General features: G+C 42.8%; 2 protein-coding genes across 2 annotated transcripts in view; one reads left to right on the forward strand and one right to left on the reverse strand.

Moving 5' to 3' along the window:
• LOC310725234 (craniofacial development protein 2-like) overlaps window positions 1-12,148 on the forward strand; it is a 121,603-nt gene extending 109,455 nt beyond the window's left edge. The window contains exon 2 of the mRNA XM_083540038.1: window positions 10,285-12,148. Within this exon, the coding sequence (XP_083396164.1) occupies window positions 10,308-11,708 (1,401 nt within the window). The 5' untranslated portion in view covers window positions 10,285-10,307 and the 3' untranslated portion in view covers window positions 11,709-12,148. The remainder of the gene's footprint in view (window positions 1-10,284) is intronic.
• etaa1b (ETAA1 activator of ATR kinase b) overlaps window positions 9,750-22,058 on the reverse strand; it is a 40,855-nt gene continuing 28,546 nt past the window's right edge. Inside the window, exon 7 of the transcript XR_014533278.1 lies at window positions 9,750-9,765. The gene's annotated coding sequence lies outside the window, so the exon portion shown is untranslated. The remainder of the gene's footprint in view (window positions 9,766-22,058) is intronic.

Here is a 22,058-nt window from a genome sequence, read left to right on the forward strand (position 1 = left end):
AACACCCCCAAAGCACGATGCTACCACCCCCATGCTTCACAGTAGGGATGGTACTCATCATTCTTCTTCCTCCAAACAAGTTTAGTGGAATTATCACCCAAAAGTTCTATTTTGGTCTCATCTGACCACATGACTTTCTCCCATGACTCCTCTGGATCATCCAAATGGTCATTGGCAAACTTAAGATGTGCCTGGACATGTGCTGGTTTAAGCAGGGGAACCTTCCATGCCATGCATGATTTCAAACCATGACGTCTTAGTGTATTACCAACAGTAACCTAGGAAACGGTGGTCCCAGCTCTTTTCAGGTCATTGACCAGCTCCTCCCGTGTAGTTCTGGGCTGATTTCTCACCTTCCTTAGGATCATTAAGACCCCACGAGGTGAGATCTTGCATGGAGCCCCAGTCCGAGGGAGATTGACAGTCATGTTTAGCTTCTTCCATTTTCTAATGATTGCTCCAACAGTGGACCTTTTTTCACCAAGCTGCTTGGCAATTTCCCCGTAGCCCTTTCCAGCCTTGTGGAGGTGTACAATTTTGTCTCTTGTGTCTTTGGACAGCTCTTTGGTCTTGGCCATGTTAGTAGTTGGATTCTTACTGATTGTATGGGGTGAACAGGTGTCTTTATGCAGCTAACGACCTCAAACAGGTGCATCTAATTTAGGATAATATATATATATATATATATATATATATATATATATATATATATATATATATATATATATATATATACACACACACACACACACATACATACATACACAGTCACAATTCAATTCAATTCATTTTTATTTGTTCTTTTCACAATGAACATTTTCTCAAAGCAGCTTTCCACAGACAATGTGGTGATAAAAATGAATAAGATGCTCTTTATAAGTGTAAGTTTGTCCCTGATGAGCAAGCCGGTGACGACATGCATGCACACACACACACACACACACACACACACACACACACACACACACACACACACACACACTGATCAGGCATAACCTGCCTAATATTGTGTTGGTCCCCCTTTTGCTGCCAAAACAGTCCTGACCCATTGAGCGATAACAGCATTAACTTCTTCAGCAATTTGAGCTACAGTAGCTCATCTGTTGGACCACACGTGCATTAACGAACCTTGGTGAACCGCCCATGACCGGTTCATCATTGTTCCTTTCCTTGGAGAGATAGTGACCACTGCAAACCAGGAACACCCCTAAAGAGCTTCAGTTTTGGAGATGCTCTGACTCATCTAGAGTCATCTAGCTATGACAATTTGGCTCTTGTCAAACACACTCAATTCCTTACGCTTGCCCATTTTTCCTGCTTCTAACACATCAGCTTTAAGGACAAAATGTTTATTTGCTGCCTAATATGTCCCACCCTCTAACAGGTACCATGATGAAGATAATGTTATAATGTCATAATGGTATGCCTGATTGGTATATACAGTGGGTACGGAAAGTATTCAGACCCCCTTAAATTTTTCACTCTTTGTTATATTGCAGCCATTTGCTAAAATCATTTAAGTTTATTCTTCTTCCTCATGAATGTACACACAGCTCCCCATATTGACAGAAAAACACAGAATTGTTGACATTGTTGCAGATTTATTAAAAAAGAAAAACTGAAATATCACATGGTCCTAAGTATTCTGACCCTTTGCTGTGACACTCATATATTTAACTCAGGTGCTTTCCATTTCTTCTGATCATCCTTGAGATGGTTCTACACCTTCATTTGAGTCCAGCTGTGTTTGATTATACTGATTGGACTCAATTAGGAAAGCCACACACCTGTCTATATAAGACCTTCCAGATCACAATGCATGTCAGAGCAAATGAGAATCATGAGGTCAAAGGAACTGCCTGAAGAGCTCAGAGACAGAATTGTGGCAAGGCACAGATCTGGCCAAGGTTACAAAAGATTTCTGCTGCACTTAAGGTTCCTAAGAGCACAGTGGCCTCCATAATCCTCAAATGGAAGACGTTTGGGACGACCAGAACCCTTCCTAGAGCTGGCCGTCTGGCCAAACTGAGCTATCGGGGGAGAAGAGCCTTGGTGAGAGAGGTAAAGAAGAACCCAAAGATCACTGTGGCTGAGCTCCAGAGATGCAGTCAGGAGATGGGAGAAAGTTGTAGAAAGTCAACCATCACTGCAGCCCTCCACCAGTCGGGGCTTTATGGCAGAGTGGCCCGACGGAAGCCTCTCCTCAGTGTAAGACACATGAAAGCCCGCATGGAGTTTGCTAAAAAACACCTGAAGGACTCCAAGATGGTAAGAAATAAGATTCTCTGAAAAATAGAACTTTTTGGCCTTAATTCTAAGCGGTATGTGTGGAGAAAACCAGGCACTGCTCATCACCTGTCCAATACAGTCCCAACAGTGAAGCATGGTGGTGGCAGCATCATGCTGTGGGGGTGTTTTTCAGCTGCAGGGACAGGACGACTGGTTGCAATCGAGGGAAAGATGAATGCGGCCAAGTACAGGGATATCCTGGACAAAAACCTTCTCCAGAGTGCTCTGGACCTCAGACTGGGCCGAAGGTTTACCTTCCAACAAGACAATGACCCTAAGCACACAGCTAAAATAACGAAGGAGTGGCTTCACAACAACTCCGTGACTGATCTTGATTGGCCCAGCCAGAGCCCTGACTTAAACCCAATTGAGCAACTCTGGAGAGACCTAAAAATGGCTGTCCACCAACGTTTACCATCCAACCTGATGGAACTGGAGAGGATCTGCAAGGAGGAATGGCAGAGGATCCCCAAATCCAGGTGTGAAAGACTTGCATTCCCAAAAAGACTCCTGGCTGTATTAGATTAAAAGGGGGCTTCTACTAAATACTGAGCAAAGGGTCTGAATACTTAGGACCATGTGATATTTCAGTTTTTCTTTTTTAATAAATCTGCAACAATGTCAACAATTCTGTGTTTTTCTGTCAGTATGGGGTGCTATGTGTACATTCATGAGGAAGAAGAATGAACCTAAATGATTTTGGCAAATGGCTGCAATATAACAAAGAGTGAAAAATTTAAGGGGGTCTGAATACCCACTGTGTGTGTGTATATGTATGTGTATATATATACACATACATATACACACACACAGTGGGTATATGTATGTGTATATATATACACATACATATACACACACACAGTGGGTATATGTATGTGTATATATATACAGTGAGGAAAATAAGTATTTGAACACCCTGCTATTTTGCAAGTTCTCCCACTTAGAAATCATGGAGGGGTCTGAAATTGTCATCGTAGGTACATGTCCACTGTGAGAGACATAATCTAAAAAAAAAAATCCAGAAAATCACAATGTATGATTTTTTTTAACTATTTATTTGTATGATACAGTTGCAAATAAGTATTTGAACACCTGAGAAAGTCAATGTTAATATTTGGTACAGTAGCCTTTGTTTGCAATTACAGAGGTCAAACGTTTCCTGTAGTTTTTCACCAGGTATGCACACACTGCAGGAGGGATTTTGGCCCACTCCTCCACACAGATCTTCTCTAGATCATTCAGGTTTCTGGCCTGTCGCCTAGAAACATCAAGTTTTAGCTCCTTCCAAATATTCTCTATTGGGTTTAGGTCTGGAGACTGGCTAGGCCACGCCAGAACATTGATATGCTTCTTACAGAGCCACTCCTTGGTTATCCTGGCTGTGTGCTTCGGGTCATTGTCATGTTGGAAGACCCGGCCTCGACCCATCTTTAATGCTCTAACTAAGGGAAGGAGGTTGTTCCCCAAAATCTCGCAATACATGGCCCCGGTCATCCTCTCCTTAATACAGTGCAGTCGCCCTGTCCCATGTGCAGGAAAACACCCCCAAAGCATGATGCTACCACCCCCATGCTTCACAGTAGGGATGGTGTTCTTTGGATGGTACTCATCATTCTTCTTCCTCCAAACACGTTTAGTGGAATTATGACCCAAAAGTTCTATTTTGGTCTTATCTGACCACATGACTTTCTCCCATGACTCCTTTGGATCCTCCAAATGGTCACTGGCAAACTCAAGACATGTGCTGGTTTAAGCAGGGGAACCTTCCGTGCCATGCATGATTTCAAACCATGACGTCTTAGTGTATTACCAACAGTAACCTTGGAAACGGTGGTCCCAGCTCTTTTCAGGTCATTGACCAGCTCCTCCCGTGTAGTTCTGGGCTGATTTCTCACCTTCCTTAGGATCATTGAGACCCCACGAGGTGAGATCTTGGTGTCTTTACGCAGCTAACGACCTCAAACAGGTGCATCTAATTTAGGATAATAAATGTAGTGGAGATGGACATTTTAAAGGCAGACTAACAGGTCTTTGAGGGTCAGAATTCTAGCTGATAGACAGGTGTTCAAATACTTATTTAAAGCTGTATCATACAAATAAATAGTTTAAAAATCATATATTGTGATTTCTGGAATTTTTTTTTTAGATTATGTCTCTCACAGTGGACATGCACCTACGATGACAATTTCAGACCCCTCCATGATTTCTAAGTGGGAGAACTTGCAAAATAGCAGGGTGTTCAAATACTTATTATCCTCACTGTATATATATATATATATATATATATATATATATATATATATATATATATATATATATATATACATATACATACACACACTGGCAAACAAAATTTAGAGAACAATTTATAAACAATTGAACAATTCTGAAATAATGTCATCTTCACTGCTCAACAGTTTTTGTCCTGTCTATACCATGCTATACCATGCTAAACACCTTTTCCACAAAATAACTAAGGCATTTAAAAAAAAACATTATTTTGCAGAAAACACACTGATAAAAATTAGAGAACAACAATGACTGTACCATGTAAAAAGATTACAACAAAATTTTCTGAAGGTTTCAACAGTCAGCAATTAGTAGGAAGTGTACAGGCCTCTGCTCTGAATGACTTCAGCACATCTGCGGCCACAGGACAGCACTAGTCTCTCACACTGCTCTGGTGTGATTTTGGTCCACTCTTCTTCCAGTCTCCCCCACAGTTCGGTGACTGTAGTGGGTTTCTTGGCCATAACTTTGTCACCAAGGATTTTCCAGAGGTTCTCTATTGGGTTGAGATCAGGACTCTGGGCAGGCCATGTCATTATTTCAATGTTTTCAGTTTCAAGGAACTGCTTTACCTGTTTTGCTGTGTGACATGGAGCATTGTCCTGCATGAACACTGCAGGCTGATTGGGTGATGAACGCATAAAAGGACCCATATGTTGTTGAAGAAGGTTCTGATAAACATGTGCATTTACTCTGCCATGTAGCTGTATAAGAGGCCCAACTCCTGCTGCAGAATACATGCCCCAAACCATGACACTTTCTCCTCCACTTTTCACTGACTTCTTTACACACTTTGGGTTCAGTCTTTCTCCAGTTTGTCGCCAAACATAATGTTTCCAATCGGACCCAAATAAATTTAACTTGCTTTTATCACTGAAGTGAACCTTTGACCAGTTCTCCTCTGTCCACACAACATGCTCCTCAGCAAAGCTTAGTCTAGCCTTTTGATTCTTTCTGCTAATGAGAGGTTTGGCTTTTAAAAGTCGAGATACTGTATAACGAGACAGATCCTTATTCTGTTCAGCGCTGAACTGGTGAGCAATTCCAGCTGCAGTGTGGAAAGATTGCTTATTAAGATCCTCCGCAGTATTCTCTCCTCTCTTGTATTTGTCTTCCGTGGACGACCAGCCTTCTTGGTGGACTTGAATGAGTTTGTGATGCTGTAAAGAGTCAATATTTTAAAAATCACAGATTTGGAACGACCAACTTGTCTTGCTATGGCTGATAGGGTCATCCCTTTGGCCTTCATCTGGACAACCTGCTGCCGGAGGCTTTCAGTCACTTTAGAATGGCCCACCATCTAGCAGAGTCAGTGAAACTGGAAGTTAGGCTGCCAGTTAAACAGGGGTTGACAGATAATCAAGGAAATTAGCACCAGGTACCAGATTAACACCAATAACTGGGAGGTATCTGAAAGTGTGTTTTCTGGAAAATAAAGTTATTTTTTTAAAATGCATTAGTTAATTTATGAAAAGGTGTTCTGGTAGCCTAGTATAGACAGGACAAAAATGTTCATCAGTGACCCCTGATTGATGATTTGTTCATTTTCATTAAAAAGAACAGTTGCTCACAAAGATATGTACTGCCAAACATAGAGAGCATTTCAGCAGTTTGGGCACGGAGTTGGAACAGTGTGTCGGAGAGGAAACATGGAAACTGTGAAGCACACACAGAGTCGTACTTTGACTCGAGCGTGTCACTACACTGGAGTTCAATCAGCTCCATTTGGAGGTTGGTTGGTGCGCTTTCCACGTCAACCACAAACAGATTACTGAGCAGTTCAAATCTGCATTTCTGGGCTTCAAAATCGGTAAATCACCGGGTAAATTCAGTGCTGAGTACGCAGAGTTTTTCAGCGGTCTCGACTGACTGAAATTCTGAGTTTGACACCCCTGCACTAGGTGAAGTTAGCATTCACCCGACACCGGCATTAGAGCCCTCGCAGCGGGACGAGTTAGTGACGGCTCTGCAGCATACTCACAAAGCCAAAGCTAACACTAAGGCTCGCCTACGGGATCACCAATCCTCGGGTCCAACGGGTTTGCTCTCCTCAGTGAAGCACCTGCTGAGAAACCTGAAAGAACTCTGGTTATAGGAGACTCTATTCTGAGGCATGTAAAATTAGCTAGACCTTTAGGGGCACCAGCAGCACAGGTCATGTGTATACTGGGAGCCAGGGGGCCGGACATAGCAGGTCAGCTTAGGTTTTTAGGAAAGCACAGGTTCTCTAAGATAGTTTTTTACTGCTCTCATTTCTTGTAGTATAGGTCACAGCACTAGTTAACAAGTGACTGTCCAGAGCCAAGTCCATGGAGCAGACAGACAGGCTAAACCGACAGTCTGCTATCTGCACAGAGTCGTCACTCAGGATCCGCTAAATTAAGACTATGTCTGTCCCCTGAGCGAAACCAAAATGTAGGAATTCTCAGAAAGTCTGTTTAAGTAACCTGATTAACATTAAATTAAATAGGACTGAACGCACAGCCAGCACCTCTGATCTAAAGATAGGATTGTTGAATATTAGATATCTTACGTCAAAAGCGCTTACTATAAAATAAATTATTATCGACCAGGAGTTTAAAATAATGTGTTTGACAGAAACGTGGATTAAACGCATTATGTAGCATTAAATGAAGCGAGTCCTCCTGGGTATAGTTACATACACCAACCCCATCTAAATGGCAGAGGAGGCGGAGTCGCAACTATTTATAATAATCTAAGCATCACACTAAAGACTAAACACAAATGTAAAACATTTTAAGTTCTTTACACCAGAGGTCTCCAAACTTTTGAGCCCGAGGGCCGCATTAACTATCAAACAGCAGTTCAGGGGCCAACTACACACTCGAGGTCCAAATAAAAAATAATTAAAACATGGATGTTTTTTTTTTATTATTATTTATGTAATATTATTTTATTCAGTTATTATTTAATAACACATTGATTCACTACACATGAACACCTGTATTAAAGGGAATGTTAAAATTGTTTCCTGGATGCCAGAATAGCAGACATTTCTGGCTTTAGATTTGATGTCCCTAACATCAACAGTGACCTGAGATCATCGGACAAGTTTGTTCTCAAATTGTTCTTCACATATTTCATTCTTGTGAAATAATGATTAGACCAATGAAATTGCCGAACGGGTTCAGGTGAACCAATAAAATTCTTTATATTAAATCAGATGCGCTCCCACTGAATCGGGCCGCACCACATCATAAATATGGACGAGGTTCCTCTGACGTTTGACCTGCCGCTCATTTGGACTGTCAACAGGAAATGTGAATCATTTGTCATGATGAAAACAACCCACTTCACCTGTGTTCTGAGCTGCACGGCATCGGGAGAAAAGATTCACCGATGGTGATTTTTAAACGTACGCCGATGCCAAAAGAAAAACTCCCGAGCTAAATTGTTGAGAAAGGAAGGAGGAAGACAGTGAACAATGACTTTCTTGGTAGGCTACTGTTTAGATACAACCCATGTAACAGGCACTGTCTTTTCATTAGCCTGTGTAAAGTTTATTAGTTTCACTGTAGGCACCTGCGGCTTATAGACAGGTGCGGCGTATTTATGTTCAAAATTAAAATCTTTTTAAACTTCAGTGGGTGCGGCTTATATTTGGGTGCGCTAAATAGTCGGGAAATTACGGTAATGCACTACTGTGCGCCTCTGTTTTAATTAGGTAAAAACATAACGTCCACGTAAGCGGCGACTGATCTTGGCAGGATACACGTAAATTTCCATAATTTTTTTTCGTAGACAAAAAGGTCTCCACGGGCCGGATGAGGGGGCCGTAGTTTGGAGACCCCTGCTCTAGATGATGTAGCTCCCCTTAAGACCAAAATGATCAGGGAGAAAAAATTAGCACAGTGGTATTATGATCATACGCGCACCTTAAAACAGACCACTCGGAAATAAGAACGTAAATGGCGTCAAACAAAATTAACATTATTTCAAATAGCATGGAAGAAGAGCCTCCTAAATTATAGAAAATCTCTTTGTGCTGCTAGATTAGCATATTTCTCCACCCTCATAGAAAATAACAAGCATAATCCTAGATTTTTATTCAGCACGGTAGCAAAATGAACAGGAAATAAGTTTCCTCAAACAGATAATTCCAGAGGTAATTGAACCTGTTTTAAAAAATAATAAACTCTTCCATTAGCACTGGCTATGTACCTAAATCTTTAAAACTGGCAGTTATGAACCCCCTATTTAGAAACCTAACTTTGACCTATGTCAGCTGTCCAACTACAGGCCAATATCAAACCTAAGTAAACCTTTATATCGCAAATTTTAGAAAAGGTTATAGCACAGCAGTTATGCTCACATCTACTTAGGAATAAAAATTTTTTAATGTATCAATCAGGATTTAGGCCTCATCATAGCACAGAGACGGCGCTAGTTAAGGTGTTAAATGACCTGCTATTGGCCTCTGATCAGGTTTTTGTCTCTTTACTTGTTTTGCTCGACCTTAGTGCAGCTTTTGACACCATTGATCATACTATACTGCTTGCTAGACTTGAGAACGTTGTTGGAATAAAGGGAACAGCTCTCTCTCGCTATCAGTTTGTGGATATAAATGGTGAGCTCTCCACACTCTCTGAGGTGAAGTTTGGTGTTTTCCACAAGGATTTGTTTTTCTCTTTATATATGCTCCCTCTGGGTGAAATTATACATAACCATGGTATTCGCTTCCATTGCTATGCTGATGATACACAGCTGTATATCTCAGCAAAGCCAGATGAAAAAGATCAGCTTAACAATGTTGAGGAGTGTGTAAAGGACATTAGACAGTGGATCCTTGTTAACATTCTTCTGCTCAACTCAGTTAAGACGGAAGTACTTTTACTAGGACCACATGCAGGTAGAAGCAAACTTTCCGATTACGTAGCATCTCTGGATGGTGTTCCTGTTTCAGCTTGTACAGCAGTCAAAGACCTTGGTTTTATTATTGACCCGAGTCTTTCCTTTGAAGCTCATGTGAATAATATTACCAGGATCGCCTTCTTTCACCTTAGAAATATTGCTAAAATTTAAAATATGATGTCGTTACAGGATGTAGAAAAACTAGTTAATGCTTTTGTTACATCTAGAATAGACTACTGTAACGCTTTACTGTCTGGGTGTTCAAATAAGTGCATAAATAAGCTTCAGTTAGTTAAGAATGCAGCAACAAGAGTCCTCACTAGATCTAGAAAATATGACCACATCACCGCTGTTTTAATTAGTCTACACTGGCTCCCAATCAAATCTCGCATTGATTATAAAATACTGCTACTGAAGTATAAAGCACTTAAGAGTCTCGCACTGCAGTATCTGAGTGAACTTCTGTACCAGTATGATACTCCACGTCTACTTAGATCAAAAGGTGCAGGCTATTTGTTGGTACCTCAAATAATGAAGAGTACAGCAGGGGGCAGATCTTTCTCTTATAAAGCCCCACAGTTATGGAACAACCTTCCAATCAGTGTTCAGGACTCATTCTCAGTGTAGAGGTTGAAAACTTATTTATTTAGTCAAGCCTTTTATCAGTAGATTTTTTCTTAGGTAAAGGCGCAGATCTGGAGGGATCATGAATATAAAGTGTTTGGTGAACTGGAATATTTAACCCAGCCATTATGGATACACAAGCCAGTGCACTCTTAGTGCCGGTCCCAAGCCCGGGTAAATAGGGAGGGTTGCGTTAGGAAGGGCATCCAGCGTAAAAACGTGCCAAATCAAATATGCGGATCACAAATGAGAATTTCATACCGGATCGGTCGAGGCCCGGGTTAACAACGACCGCCACAGGTATCGTTAGCCGACAGGGTACCGGTGGAAATTGGGCTACTGTTGGCCGAAGGAGGAGAAGGAGAGGGGGAAGACGTCTACAGAGACGGCAGGGAAAGGAGAAGTGTAGGAGAGTAGAGGTTAGGGTTGGTACTTTAAATGTTGGTACTATAACGGGTAAAGGGAGAGAGGTAGCTGATATGATGGAGAGGAGAAAGGTAGATATGCTGTGTGTTCAGGAGACCAAATGGAAAGGGAGTAAGGCCAGGAACATTGGAGGTGGGTTTTATCATGGTGTGGATGGAAAGAGAAATGGTGTAGGGGTGATTCTGAAGGAAGAGTACAGGAAGAGTGTAGTGAAGGTGAAGAGAGTTTCTGATAGGGTGATGATCGTGAAGCTGGAAGTTGAAGGGATGATGATAAATGTCATCAGTGCCTATGCTCCACAAGTTGGCTGTGAGATGGTGGAGAAGGAAAAATTCTGGAGTAAATTAGATGAAGTGGTGGATTGTGTATCTAGGAAAGAACGATTGGTGATTGGGGCAGACTTTAATGGGCATGTAGGTGAAGGGAACAGAGGAGATGAGGAGGTGATGGGTAGGTATGGTTTTAAGGAGAGGAATGTGAAAGTGCAGATGGTGGTAGATTTTGCTAGAAGGATGGAAATGGCAGTGGTGAACACTTATTTTAAGAAGAAGGAGGATCATAGGGTGACGTATAAGAGTGGAGGAAGGTGCACACAGGTGGACTATGTGCTATGCAGGAGATGCAACCTGAAGGAGATTGGAGACTGTAAGGTGTTGGCAGGGGACAGTGTAGCTAGACAGCATCGGATGGTGGTCTGTAGGATGGTTTTGGAGGTGAAGAAGAAGAGGATGAGAGTGAAGACTGAAAGAAGAATAAGATGGTGGAAACTTAAGGAGGAAGAGTGTAGTGTGAGGTTCAGGGAAGAGGTCAGACAGGGGCTCAGTGGTGTTGAAGAGGTGTTGGATGATTGGGCAACAACTGCAGGAGTGATGAGGGAGGCAGCTAGAAAAGTACTTGGTGTGACATCTGGAAATAGAAAGCAAGACAAGGAGACGTGGTGGTGGAATGAGGAAGTGCAGGAGAACATAAGGAGAAAGAGGTTGGCAAAACAGAAGTGGGATAGACAGAGTGATGAGAAAAGTAGGCAGGAGTACAAGGAGATGCGGAAGCAGGTAAAAAGGGATGTGGCGAAAGCCAAGGAAAAGGCATATGAGGAGCTGTATGAGAGGTTGGACACTAAGGAAGGAGAAAAGGATTTATACCGATTGGCCAGGCAGAGGGACCGAGCTGGGAAGGATGTACTGCAAGTTAGAGCAGTAAAGGATTGAGAGGGAAATGTGTTGACTAGTGAGGAGAGTGTGTTAAGAAGGTGGAGGGAGTATTTTGAGCAGCTGATGAATGAGGAAAATCAGAGAGAGAGAAGGTTGGACGATGTGGAGTTGGTAAAGCAGGATGTAGATAGGATTAGTAAGGTGGAAGTGAGAGCAGCGATTAAGAGGATGAAGAGTGGAAAGTCGGTTGGACCAGATGACATACCGGTAGAAGCGTGGAGATGTTTAGGAGAGATGGCAGTGGAGTTTTTGACCAGATTGTTTAACAGGATTTTGGAAGGTGAGAAGATGCCTGAGGAATGTAGAAGAAGTGTGCTGATACCGATCTTTAAGGATAAAGGAGATGTGCAGTCTTGCAGTAACTACAGGGGAATTAAGTTGATCAGTCACACCATGAAGTTATGGGAAAGAGTAGTGAAAGCCAGGCTGAGAGAAGAGGTGACCATCTGTGAGCAACAGTATGGCTTCATGCCGAGGAAGAGCACCACAGATGCCTTATTTGCTTTGAGGATGTTGATGGAGAAGTATAGAGAAGGACAGAAGGAATTGCATTTGCAGTGTATTTGTGGATTTAGAGAAAGCGTACGACAGAGTGCCAAGAGAGGAGTTGTGGTATTGTATGAGGAAGTCAGGTGTGTCAGAGAAGTATGTGAGGGTGGTGCAGGACATGTATGAGGACAGTGTGACGGCAGTGAAGTGTGCAGTAGGTACGACAGACTGGTTCAGGGTGAAGGTTGGACTGCATCAAGGATCGGCCCTGAGCCCTTTCCTGTTTGCAGTGGTGATGGACAGGTTGACGGACGAGGTCAGACAGGAGTCTCCCTGGACTATGATGTTTGCGGATGATATTGTGATTTGTGGTGAGAGTAGGGAGCAGGTTGAGAAAAGCCTGGAGAGGTGGAGATATGCACTGGAGAGAAGGGGAATGAAAGTCAGTAGGAGTAAGACAGAATACATGTGTGTGAATGAGAGGGAGGGCAGTGGAGTGATGCGGTTGCAGGGAGAAGAGCTGGAAAAGGTGGAGGAGTTCAGGTACCTGGGGCCAACAATGCAAAGTAATGGAGAGTGTGTTAGAGAAGTAAAGAAAAGAGTGCATGCAGGGTGGAGTGGGTGGAGAAGAGTGACAGGAGTGATTTGTGATATTAGGGTATCTGCAAGAGTGAAAGGGAATGTTTATGGGACTGTGGTGAGACCTGCAATGTTGTATGGATTAGAGACAGTGGCATTGAGTAAAAGACAGGAGGTGGAGCTGGAGGTGGCAGAGCTGAAGATGTTAAGGTTCGTTGGGAGTGACGAGGATGGACAAGATTAGAAATGAGTTTATTAGATGGACAGCGCATGTAGGATGTTTTGGTGACAAGGTGAGGGAGGCGAGATTGAGATGGTTTGGACATGTGCAGAGGAGGGACATGAATTATATTGGTAGAAGAATGCTGAGGATGGAGCCACCAGGTAGGAGGAAAAGAGGAAGGAGAAGGAGGAGGTTCATGGATGTGGTGAGGGAAGACATGCAGGTATTTGGTGTGAAAGAGGCAGATGTAGAGGACAGGGTGGTATGGAGACGGATGATCCGCTGTGGCGACCCCTAATGGGAGCAGCCGAAAGAAGAAGAAGAGGTGAACTGGAATATTTGTATGCTGTCGTCCCCTCACTTTCACATCGTTCACTCAGATTTGTTGACGGTGGTGTGGTGGGTCATCTCTTGTCCTAGAGATCCCTAATGTCGGTGTTAACTTCTGTTTCTACCTTTTAGCTATGCTGCTATAGCGAGTCTTGCCGGAGTCCAAACTGCACAGTGACAGAACTTTCATACAACAATAAAGACACATAATAATGCAATCTTTCTCTTCCTGTCACCCCTCTTCTCTCTCTCTCTCTCTCTCTCTCTCTCTCTCTCTCTCTCTCTCTCTCTCTCTCTCTCTCTTTCTCTCTCTCTCTCTCTCTCTCTCTCTCGGTCAAGTTAAACATGCTCCTGAGGTTCCAGTGACCACTGCTCCTCTCCCCTCCGTGGATCTTCCCACTTCATCCAGGCCTACCCCTGGATGGTGTTCTCTTCAATTGGAGGTCATTCTGTGCAGCTTGAGACGGTTTCTATTCAACGCCTTAGGTTGTTTCATGAAATTCCAGAGTAAGAACGGGAGCTTTGAGGATGGATTGGACTGTAGTTAATGTCAACAGACTGCTACATTGACTCAGGACTACATTTCGCTTCTGATCACCATCACTGTACCCTGTAACATTTAACATTGTATATCTGCTATAAATGGACATTCGGTGCAACCCAGATGAGGATGGGTTCCCTCCTGAGTCTGGTTCATCTCAAGGTTTCTTCCTTATGTCATCTCTGGGAGTTTATCCTTGCCACAGTCGCCACCTGCTTGCTCATCAGGGACAAACTTACTTATCAAGAACATATTCACTTTTATTCACCACATTATCTGTGTAAAGCTGCTTCAAGACAATGTTCATTGTTAAAAGCGCTATACAAATAATAATGAATTAAATTGAATTGAATTTTCTTTGATAAATGCTGGTCAACTTGCTTGTGTAACAATCCAGTTTGGAAATAAATGTCTAAATTAGTGGGATAGTGGTGATTAAAGTAAACTCGACAGCAATCTACAGATTACAAGAGACACAAGAGTACCGTTAAGATGGTGTTCTAAAAATTCAGAATTCTAGCTGATAGAAAGGTGTTCAAATACTTATTTGCAGCTGTATCATTGTTAGATTTTTATCATGCCCAAACGAAACTTAATTCTTGGAGAGGTTTTCCATACGATCTGCGATGCCCGTAGGCCTTTCTGATCAGGGAAGAATCACACCGCACACAGCAAATGCTTCCTCTTCAGTTTATTGCAGGCAGCAGAATGTATATATACACATACAGAGAAAAGAAACCTGACCTAGTTGTTTCCTGTTTAGACAAGAGGATATACTAGCTGGAGATGTGTGAGTCCAGATAAGACTCCCTGTTTACCTTACAGACTAACATCGTAAATATTCTATAGACACTGAGCAGACAAAGGAATGTGTGTGAAACAGTGTAAAAACCATCTTAACACTAACAATCATACAAACAAATAGTTACAAAATCATACATTGTTATTTCTGGATTTCTTTTTTTAGATTATGGCTCTCACAGTGGACATGCACCTACGATGACAATTTCAGACCCCTACATGATTTCTAAGTGGGAGAACTTGCAAAATAGCAGGGTGTTCAAATACTTATTTTCCTCACTGTAACTATTAAAGAAATGGTAAAGATAATAAAACATTAAAACCCTACACTGTACATTAAAGCCTCATGCTCAACATTGTTAGTATGAGCAATGCTCAACAATGTACTCAACATATATATTAAAGCCTCATGCTCAACAATGTTAAGTTAAACAATCAAACATTTGTTAAGTAAAGCTGACAATTAGAACTAGAACTGAACTAGATTTCAGTTCAAATAACACAGTAAACCTACCGTAATGTAGTTACTTGCATTCTTTGTGTACTGTTAACAAGGTAGAGTTTAATAAAACTTACAAAAGTGATAGATAATTTTTTTGAGTGCAGGTACACAGCAACGAAATGCAGTTTAGCATCTACCATAAGTGCAAATAGGAGCAATTGTGCAAATTGACAAGTGCAGATAAATATGTAAGTATATGCACAGCATGTCCACCAGGCATGCTGAGATCTGAGCAGAAACTGTGGTATCTGAGGGAGGGAAGGAGAAGATGAGTTGAGTGTCATCAGCATAGCAGTGGTAAGAAAACCCATGTAAGGATATGACTTCACCAAGAGAGTGAGTATAGAGGGAGAAAAAGAGAGGACTAAGTACCTAGCCTTGTGGGACACCAGTGAAGAGTCTGCGTGGGGCAGATGTGGACATGTGCAGAGGAGGAACATGGGGTATATCTTTAGGAGAATACTGAGGATTGAGCCACCAGGAAGGCGGAAAAGAGGAAGACCAAGAAAGAGGTTTATGCATGTGGTGAGGGAAAACATGCAGGTAAACATATTCTTTAATTTATTGTGTAACACCATTTATGATAAACTAAAGTACAAAATAATATATAAGATACCTAATGTTGAGTTATGGAATTATTTACTATGTGAAACTAGTGCCCATGGGACTATTTAACATGATACACTCCTAGAGAGAAATTTGAGAGGTAAGTCTTGTGCTTATCTGTGCATCTCTGCTGTTTGATGTAAATCTGCCAAATTTAGGGAATTTAGGGAAATTATTCAATTATTCAAGCTCTTCTTTGAATATACACAAACAAGTTGTAGCATCTGGCACGTGTCATTCAGACTTCATGTCTCATGAATTTCCTTTTAACCCTTGACATCTGCTTTTCAATCAAAGGATGAGCACCACGGCTTACACTTTCATTGAGAGCTTGTATACCACAGTGTCATACCCCCCGAAGACTTATAACACAAGCCAGTCTCTATACCTTACACACACACACACACACACACACACACAATCACACAAACACAATCACTCACACACACACACACACACACACACACACACACACACACACACACACACATACATACATACATACACCACCCCGAAAGCCAGATAACCTCCGGCCTCTCTGGTTGAATTCACAGGGCCCCTCAAACCATAAAACAATTCACTCTCGGAACTCGGCCCCAGTACGTCTGTTTGTGATACACACACATATACAGACATACACACACCAAAAGGAGCATTCCTTTTATTAATTAAATAATAAATAGAATGTCCCACTTCACATAACACAAACATACATCTTGTTTGTATCTTCTACTATAAATAAAGCAAGTGTTTAACTCTACGTCAATAATAGTTACACTTTAGAAGGTTTAGTAATATACCTCTGTTTTAATGTGTCTCTTCTTTTTGATTTCAAAGTTGATTTAAATTGATCTTCTATTTTTTTTTCTTTCCTAACAAGGGTGCATTGTATACACCAGAATCTAATGTTGTATTAACATAAGTTATACCTTAAATACTGCTCCCGGTACATTGTACATCTGTTTTAATGCTGTCTTTTCTGTTAAGGCTTGACTCAAAGTCGACATAAAATTATCTTCTCTTTATTTTCCTAACAAGGGTGCATTTTATATACCTGAATATAACATTGTATTAACAAAGTTATACCTTAAATACTGGTATGTTAATAGTATGTTAAATATTAACTGGTATGTAATGTTCCTCTGTTTAATGCTGTCCATGCTTTCCATGTCTAATATCAAAACGATCACCAAAATTATCTGTTCCTTATTTTGCAAACAATGGTGCATTTTATTTGATCATGAAATGTACCATACTGTCTTGATACAGTTTGGATAAAACTTTAAGTTCTCCAAAGCAAGTATAACCCGGAAACCATGCTCACAAACGCATGAACGAAGGGAGATTCTCCCTCCAAAATTTCAGCCCATAGCATTGGCCATTCCCCCAAAGATGGGTGGGGTTCAGGACCTTTAAAACATCTAGAACCCAACTAACAGTCAGTAAAGTAAAGCAAGCTCGCTCACTCGGCTCAACCGGAAAGGCTCGGACGCCCGGGGCCAGAAGCCCCGAGGGCCCGAAGGCGCGGAGAGTCGAACGCTTAGAACAGCCCAGCAGTGAATCTTTGGGACGAGATCTCAAATCCTTTTGAGATCTTCCAGCGAGCTTTTTACTCAAGTCAGTCAGCCAGGTCAAGTCAACTCGCTCGAGAAAAAGGCCCGAGGGCCCGGGGGCCCAAAGGCCCAGAGGGTCAGACGTTCGGAACAGCTTGGAAACGACTCTCTATTCCTTCAAGATCTTCTGGAAAGCTTCACTTTCAAGAACAACAACTGCTCTGATCTTCAGGAGAACCTGGAAGAACATCTGACTTCATCCTAACTGACTCTTCAAAGATCTCTTTGTCGCATCCGGACTCTTGTGCAACAAGCCAATGTAAGTAATTGTTTTACCAACCAATTTAGATGCATATTTAAGTTTGAGACTCTTAATTTAAGGTGAATTTGAATCTTCTGTGACAATTTCTCAGTTAGGGTGTGATTAATTTTGAAGTTTAAGCTTGCCATTCCTTTCCTTTCTTTCTCTCCATTCTTCTTTTCCTTTCTCTTCCTTTATTTCTTTTTGTTTGTTTGTGTAGTTTATGGACTTAACCCGCGTTACAGTTTGTGACTCTCCCTGACTCTTTGTTGGGCTCTGTTTACTTAAAAAAAACATGATAGAGCTACTTCCGCTTCCGGTTTGTGGTCCGCAACCTGACAAAAGGTCTGACCGATACCGAGAGAGGAATCTCCAGGCAAACGGTTCAGCAGCCAAGCTCCACTTCGGGTTTTACTTGGGAGCTAGCTGCCGCTCCTCACGGATCATGCTTGCCGGCGCCGGAGCATGCAAGCGTGGCTGTGCCCTACCCCTCCGAGAGCTCAGGGGAATTCCCGGCTCGCTTCTCCGGTGAGATAACTGAGTGGGGGGGGTTCCTACGGAGCGTCAGCAGGTACGTGGATGTGCAGTTATCTCCATTCCCCACCGAGCGGGCCAGGATCGCCTTTTGCATTTCCCTCCTGTCTGTAGATGCTCTTGCTAAAGCCAGCAGGCTATGGAGGTGATTTTGGTTCATACACCGATTTCATCAGACAACTCCTGGGGATGTTTGGGATGACAAGATCTCCACGTCTGCACCTTCTGATCCTCCGAGCGCGCCGCTCCGTTCCAGAGATCATCCGAGCGCGATGCTCCGTTCCAGAGTTCCTCAAAGTGTGCCGCTCCATACCAGAGTGGAACAGACGAAGAGGACGTTACACCACCACCTGGCTGCGAAAGGGACGTCGTACCGCTGCCTGGCCGCAAGAGGGACTTTGTACCGCAGCCAAGCCACGAAAAGGGATGCGTACCGCTGCTGAAGTGCGACACGAACAGGACGTCGTCGCCAAACCCCTCCGGATGACCTCTCCGGATCTCACCTCCAAGTTCCCCACTAGGCAATGTCTCAACTCCAAGTTTCTCACAAGGCAGCCGCCTGGCCGCAAAGAGGAGGTTACACCTCTGCCTGGCCGCGAGAGGGATGTCGTACCGCCTGACTGCGAAGGGGACGTCGTACTGCCACCTGGCAGCAAAAAGGAATGCGTACCACCGCCAGAGCGCGACACAAAAAGGACGTCAATGCCCCACCCGGATTGCCCGTCTCGCCCCCAAGTTCCCCACTAGGCAACGTCTCGCCTCTAAGTTCCCCACAAGGTGACGTCCCGCCTCCTAGTCCATCTGAAGGTGAAGTCACGCCTCCAAGTTTCCCTGAAGGCGGAGTCACGTCCCCAAGTGCCTCTGACGGCGACGTCTCGCCTCCAAATGTGTCTCTGAGGGCGACGATGTACACCAAGACCGCTCTAAAGGTGACGTCACGCCCCCGAGTCTCTCACAAGGCGACGTCATGCCCCTAAGTCCCTCTCAAGGTGACGTCATGCCTCCGAGTTCCTCTAAGGGCTACGTCATGCCTCCGAGTTCCTCTAAGGGCGACGTCACGCCTCTGAGGTTCTCTCAAGGCATCGTCACGCCTCCGAGTTCCTCTCAAGGCGACGTCACGCCTCCGAGTTCCTCTCAAGGCGACGTCACGCCTCCGAGTTCCTCTCAAGGCGACGTCACGCCTCCGAGTTCCTCTCAAGGCGACGTCACGCCTCCGAGTTCCTCTCAAGGTGACTTCATACTTCATGCTGGGTGTCGCACGGCCTCTGAACTTTGCCGTGGGCATTGCAAAGCCTCTGGACTCCGCTGTGGGTGTCGCACGGTCTTTTAATCCCTCCGTGGCAGTCGCTTGGCCTCTGGACTCCGCCGTGGGCATCGCATGGCCTCTGGACTCCAGTGTGGGCGTTGCACAGCCGAGGACATCGCTCAGCCTTTGGTCTTCGCCAAGGCTGTCGTTCCATTCCGGACCTCCATGGTAGACGTCGCTCTGTTACAGATCTTCACAGAGGGCATCGCGCCGCCTCAGATCTCCGCAGGGGACATCACTCCGCCTTGGGTCCTTCCCGACCGTTTCTTGGCGGTGCGTGCCAGACCTTTCTTTGACCCTGGACGGTTGGTGGGGCCTTCCTCAGAGTGCCCTGGCCCGCCTGGTGTGGGTGGTTTGGGGCGTCAAGTGACACCCCTGGAGGGAGGAGTAATGTCAGGAATCCACCTGCCACGCCCCCCCTGCCACTCCCGGGAATTAACGAGAGACAGGTGTCTCTTCCGTGGATCACTCACATTTTAGGATTTATCTGGCTGGAATTTCTCAGCTCTGTAAATGCGTGCATTATTTATGCAGCGATATAAATAAAATTACCACTTTCTTCCTCTATTGCCCCATATGCTCCAACTGATTGGGGCAAACGGATTAATATCTCTTTGGTAAAAATCAAACTTGAGAATCTAACAAAAGCAAACAAAGATAATTTCTGCATTCAAGTTTTTAGTAATGACACCTCCAACAATGCTATAAAATAACTCTGAGATTGACCTCAGCATATGTGCTATTGGAATATAATAACCATTTCACACACACACACACACACACACACACACACACACACACACACACACACACACACACACACACACACACACACACACACACACACACAGAGAACTGTGTTCAATGAAGCTATGATGGATCTCCCTCATTTTCTGAGCCAGGGTCTATTAAAGTCAGTGTTCGTATCTGAGCCAGCACACTGGGACCCAGTGTTCTCTGATTACACCTCAGCATTCCATAGCAGATGTAGTAGTGGAAGTCTCTTGCAGCCACAGCTTTATAAAATGTGTGCTTTCTCAACCACTACTCAGCCTCAGGCATACACATTGTCATCTTAGCATATGCATGATAGAGATTTAGTGTCAGGGCTGTGGCCACTGGAGAATAGGGTAACATATTTTTGTAAAATGAAGAGTAAGAATAGGGGAAAGCAAGACAGTCCACCAATGCCTTGAGATCTTTTAGAGATCTGATAGCCCAGTAGACAAAAGTGTAGGTGTATTAAAGCAATTTTTCACAATGAATTGCTAATATGGCCCTTAGGATTCCTGACTTTAATTATAAACACAAATAAGTAATTGTTATTACTAATTGCGTTTTTTGGACAAAACATTAAATAACAGGTTAGGTTAAGCCCAATAATGGGTCATATAACTCATTCATTCATAAAGGTTTTTATTACCTAGGTGTTGGGAAACAGCCCTGCCTCATCTTATGTCCTTTGTTAGAACCAGTTGGACCATGCTGTCATTGCCCATTAATGTGGCTCAGTTAGACCAGCCACAGGTGTCATTACTTGCTACTGATAGAAAATGCTGTTAAACATGTGGAATATTTTGTAGATCATTACTAATTTACAGTAGGTACAGACAAACAGCTACGTCACTGGTTTGTAGTAATGAAAGTTTAGTGGATGCTTCTGTAAATGAACATTTGCATGCTTTTCTACGTACACTGAGGAAGCAAAAACAGGAAAAAACATTTTACACACATTGTTCATTAGAGTTTGGTTATTTGATTCAGAGAAATCATTATGCAATGGAACTCTCTAGATAATTTTCTCTTTTAGGCCTTTTAACTAATTTCAAAGGTCCAAAGAATCTAAACACCATACAAAATACGAATAAGTTCAAAAGTTCAAAAGTTGTGAATTTTGTTTGCTAAAATCTGATCAACTTCTTGCAAACCCTCACTAACATTAATGTGTGCAAATGAGCAGCTGATGGGAGGTATTGTTGCCAGCTACTGTATTTAGGGATTTATATCCCTTTCTGTATATTTCTTTATTCATTCACACCTTATTGCACAATGTGCATAATTATATAAAGCACAGTGGATTAATGTTTATAGCAGTATACACTTTTGTAAAGGGAAGAATAGTAAGAGTGTTCTTTTCTATAGTTGGGTTTATCCCAGATTAGTAGTTTATTTTTTAACTACTGCAGCCTAAACAATTGTTCTTTTGTCAGGAATGATTGATGACATGTTGGATTTTTTTTAACACAGACTTCTATGTTTTGGAGTTGCTGGGGTGATAATGTTTAAACAGAGCATGCTGTGGTATTAAGTTTCAGCCTAGAGCAAAGCAGTAAGAAACAACAACATGGACCCTTGGAAAGGTTAGACAAACTTGTTTTCTAAGTTCATTCATTAAAAAGCAGAAAATGTGGGATTTATAACTCAAATAATGTGAGTATCTATGACACCCACATGTGGGCCTTCCCCACATATGGGTGTTACAAACTCGAAGCACACAGTTATCTAGGAGCTCTTTGTATGCTGTAGAATTAAAATGTAATTTCTCTAAACTAAAATGCCCATGCACATTCCACCATAACAAT

Source organism: Silurus aristotelis (genome assembly GCF_946808225.1).
Source record: "Silurus aristotelis genome assembly, chromosome: 4".
Taxonomy (NCBI): Eukaryota; Metazoa; Chordata; class Actinopteri; order Siluriformes; family Siluridae; genus Silurus; species Silurus aristotelis.